Source organism: Terrapene carolina, unplaced genomic scaffold (assembly GCF_002925995.2).
Source record: "Terrapene carolina triunguis isolate 2854851 unplaced genomic scaffold, T_m_triunguis-2.0 Scaffold66, whole genome shotgun sequence".
Classification (NCBI taxonomy): Eukaryota; Metazoa; Chordata; order Testudines; family Emydidae; genus Terrapene; species Terrapene triunguis.
Genome location: NW_020664417.1, coordinates 91647222 through 91651528, shown reverse-complemented (window position 1 = coordinate 91651528; position 4307 = coordinate 91647222). Strand labels below are relative to the sequence as shown.

At 43.7% G+C, this 4307-nt stretch overlaps 1 gene segment (V, D, J or C); it reads left to right on the top strand.

Annotated features, from left to right (window-relative positions):
* Positions 1–396: 396 nt before the first annotated feature.
* Positions 397–828, top strand: LOC115271158. The segment is given in 1 exon segment: positions 397–828. A coding segment is annotated over 1 exon segment (432 nt).
* Positions 829–4307: the final 3479 nt, after the last annotated feature.

The window sequence follows — 4307 nt, the reverse complement described above, 5'->3', positions numbered from 1 at the left end:
TGGATCCAGGGTAAGAAACAAACAAAGGGGGCGCTGTATCCTTTAAGCTATAATGATCCACAGAAAAAAAATAAAAGATCTAGAAACATTGATTATTTATCAGTATACATTCCTCAGGTATTGACAGTAACTTCAGAAATGCTTGTCTCCTAATTGCAACTGAGGGAGAAAATGGGTTTGAGAAACACAGAAGCGATTGAAAACAATTTGGAATGAAAGAACCACCTCAAAGTTAAAGTTAGCATCATTTTCAGAATGAGGAACTTTCATAAGTATGGAAAGAGGCACATGGGCACATTTATAAAGACAAGATAGTGTGTATTTTAATGAACTATACTATTGATATATATTTTATATACATTAATGCTGAATGTACAGACTAGAGAAAGACTACACATGTACATACTAATGTATATTCTGTTTGCTAACTCAGACACCAATGCGCAGATTGTGCTGACTCAGACTCCAGAATCCCTGGCAGCGTCTCCTGGAGACACAGTCACTATCCGCTGCAAAGCCAGTTCAAGCCTCACTAGTGGTAGCTATCAAGTACTAGCCTGGTACCAACAGAAATCAGGACAAGCTCCTAAAATGCTTATCTATGATGCTACCTCCCGGCCATCTGGGGTTCCAACCCGGTTCAGCGGCAGTGGCTCTGGCACTGACTACACTCTCACAATCAGCAGAGTTGAAACTGAAGATGCTGGAGATTATTACTGTCAACAAGGCAAGAGCTTGCCTCTCACAGTGATACGGACCAATACAAAAACCTCCCCATCCTGTTCCTTTCAGTGGACAGCTGCTTCCTATGCCTACGTGCTACACTAGATTTCAGACAGCATTTTGATCAGTCTTGCAACACCAGACAGAGTCCGGTGCACCCACTGCTGACCTTTTTATAATACTGTTGTCTCTTTCCCAATACCAGTATCCCATTTCTGACACCAGTGTTGTCCCCCTGCCAAGCAGATGTCTGGCCCAGCTTCTCAGAGTAAGAGAAATCCACAATGCCGAGTGTAAGTATACTAAGCATAACTTGTTTTATTTACACATACACACCCGTCCTGGAACAGAGGTGGTAAAAACAGCATACAATCAACCCCCTCTTTCAGGAATCTCATCCCAACACCAATGCCCATATCCCAGAAAGTAAATCTCCCTCAAGAATTTAATCAGAGACTAAGACAGAGAACAACCTTTCCTGCTGCTCACAGAGATCCCTTTCCTCAGAACCATGCACAACCCAAACAAACAGTAACATAACATGCCTTCTGTAACCGTGCCTCGGTGGGTCACAACTGAGGATGTCAAATTCAGGACGAACTGCTGAGAAATAGGGCAAACACAACCCCAAACTAGTGGTTATTCTTTCATAAGATATACCAAACCAGCCACAAAAGTAAACTCCTGTTTCACCACACTGGCTAACAAGAAGTCATAAAAGCAGTTTCCTTGGGCATTCCAGTTCTTATATCACCACCAAAACCACTAGATTCAGAGAAGAGTGGTTCTTTGCAACCAGTCTCATCAAATGAAAGGTTCTTCTGATCCCAAAGGACCAGGCACACACCCAGGTCAATATATAACTTAGATCTTATGCAAAAATCACGCTGATGCCAATCCTTTAGTATCTAAAATCTAAAGGTTTATTCAGAAAAAGAAAGAAAGACAGGTGAGAGTTAAAATTGGCTAAAAGAAACAAATACATATAATAATTGCAAAGTTCTTGGTTCGGGCTTGTAGCAGTGATGGAATAAACTGCTGGCTTGATAAGTCTCTGGCTGCTTCCAAATCATTGGACCTCTGGCCCTTGGTTAGAATACTCCCATTAGTATAAATCCACAGTCCAGAGATTTGAGCAGGACAGAGGCAAATGGAGGGGTTTCCAGGGCCATTTATATCCTCTGCCACGTGTAGGGAAACCCATTGTTTCAAACAGAAACCTCAGCACAGGTGACCAGATAGTGTTTGGAATCACATGGGCAAGCCACATGTCCATGCCCAATTTCGAGTCATTGCAGGAAGCCATTACCTATATTCCAGCCAGCACGTTGCAGGACAGTCCATTCAGTGTAAATTGTCAGTTAAGTGTCCTTTTGATGGGCCACTCAATTTGAATAGTCCCTCCAAGATGTGCTGGCTAACTACTTCACGGGCATTACCCCTGGAGCAAACATTTGAAATCCAGGTACAAAGCCAATACTTATAGCTTCAAATATAAAATGATACATGCATACAGATAGCATAATCTTAACCAGCAAATCATAATCTTTTCATAGACGCCTCACTTGACAAGCTTTGTAGAAGATTTATTGCAAATATATAACAGTGGTTGCAACAATGATCTATATGGTCATATTTTAATCAGTAATGTCACACCTTCCCAAAACTGACCATATGCTCGCACATTAACAAAAACCGTGAAAGACTGTATAACAGCACCACCTGGAGACACAAAGACAATTGAGTATACAGTCCTGTCAGAAAGGTTTGCTGCTAGACTTGTTCAAGATAGAAGTTTTGGTGCGGGATTGATTTTTATCCCCCCGCAGCTAAATTGGGGCATTTGTTGCTGCATAAATGATTTTATTCCGTGATTCCCCAAAATAATTCTTACTTGCTGACTACCCTGAGCATTTCAGGATTAAAAGAGACACAGCCCTCCCAGTGCTGTCATGTGAAAAGACTGAACCAAGTTCCCGAACTCCAGAGCTAGCAGAGGCTAGGAGGGTTGAGGAGGCTTCAAGCTCACCTTCTGGAAGGAAGGAACAATTCATGTTACTCTCTAACAACCCACTCTTCTGGACACTTGGAACAACACAGACCGGAGCTAGTGGCTGCATCCAGCCTTCCTCTGACAGAGAGAAGATTGCAGCAGTATGGGGCCTTTGAGGGAGCAATTGGGCAGTTGTCAGGTTCACAAGTGGGCTCAGATGGGAGAAAGCACAACATATTTTCTCCTTTAGATGAGGGCACTTGATGTTTTTGGGGGGGTTGACGACACAGGTTGAGGTTGGAAGCTTTATTTGGTTTTACCCAACCTGGTACTGAGCACTGGAGATGCTGGTTGCTTGGCTGGAGTTTCCTTCCACTGAGCTCCACCCAACTGCACTGTCAGCATCCAGACCCCTGTAGAGAGGACTCAGGGGTTGAGGTTCTACAGGACAAAGGTACAGCCTGGGTAACCTACCAAAAGGCAGAGTTTATGAGACAGCAATGGACTCGAGGGGATGCTAAGGGCTGGGCTTGCTCAGGCGTATTCCCCTGCAATAGTAATCACACCAGGACAGCAGGTCACAGCAACACAAAGTAACTGCTGTTATGTACTGCAGATACAGCATGAATCCCTGATTAGAAACACAGGCACATACACAAGGTTGGAGCCAGCTGGCTGACTCGCTCTTGTATTGAGGGGGGAAAAAAAAACACGGTAACACCAATATAACAGATTCAACATAAATAACTGTCAATTCACATAAACAGATTCAACACTCTACTCAATACCTTCAAATAGATTACATCTATTGTCATCCCAAAATGAAATGGGTGCAACTCCTCAGAAGTACTTGTGGAGGGACCAAAAAAAAAAAAAAGGTCCATTTACAAGTCATGTCCTTTAGGTGGCTTGCGTTGTCCTTCTGGATAGTGTCCACCAACATTTGAACATTTCCTTGAAGAAGTGACATGTCTTCAGATGATGCTGGTTGTTCAGCACAGCTGCTTTCCAGTATAATGTTACTTGTTGTGGCTTCAAGCTGGGGAACCAACATTGGAGCAAGTGGCAGCTTCCCCAATTTTGCTTCTTTTGTTAGGCAATTGGTTGATGTGGTGGCACCCAAACATATTGGGTGACACTTGTACTGTATAAGACAAAGGACTCATTGGACAGACCCCACGTACTGGGTCCCCAGTAAATGCACAAACACTGTTTGACCCACTTGTAGCTGACAAGGTTTGATGATTTTGGACTTGTAGATGTAGGTCTGGCTTTAATAAATCAGAGTGTGACCTGAGATTTTGGCCCGTACACAGCATTCCAGATGTTTGGTTTATCATGGCAGGCACTGCATTTCCATATGCTAGCAAGAAGCATGCCAGTTTCTGCTGTAATGACCCCTTCTAACATGCCCTGGATCGCAGCGTTTGCTTAAAAGTTTGCACAAACCTTTCAGCCAAGCCATTGGTGGCTGGGTGGTATGGTGCTGAGGTGATATGTCTAATACACCTCTACCCCGATATAACACAAATTTGGATATAACGTGGTAAAGCAGTGCTCCGGGGGGGGGGGGGGGGGGGGGGGGGGGGTG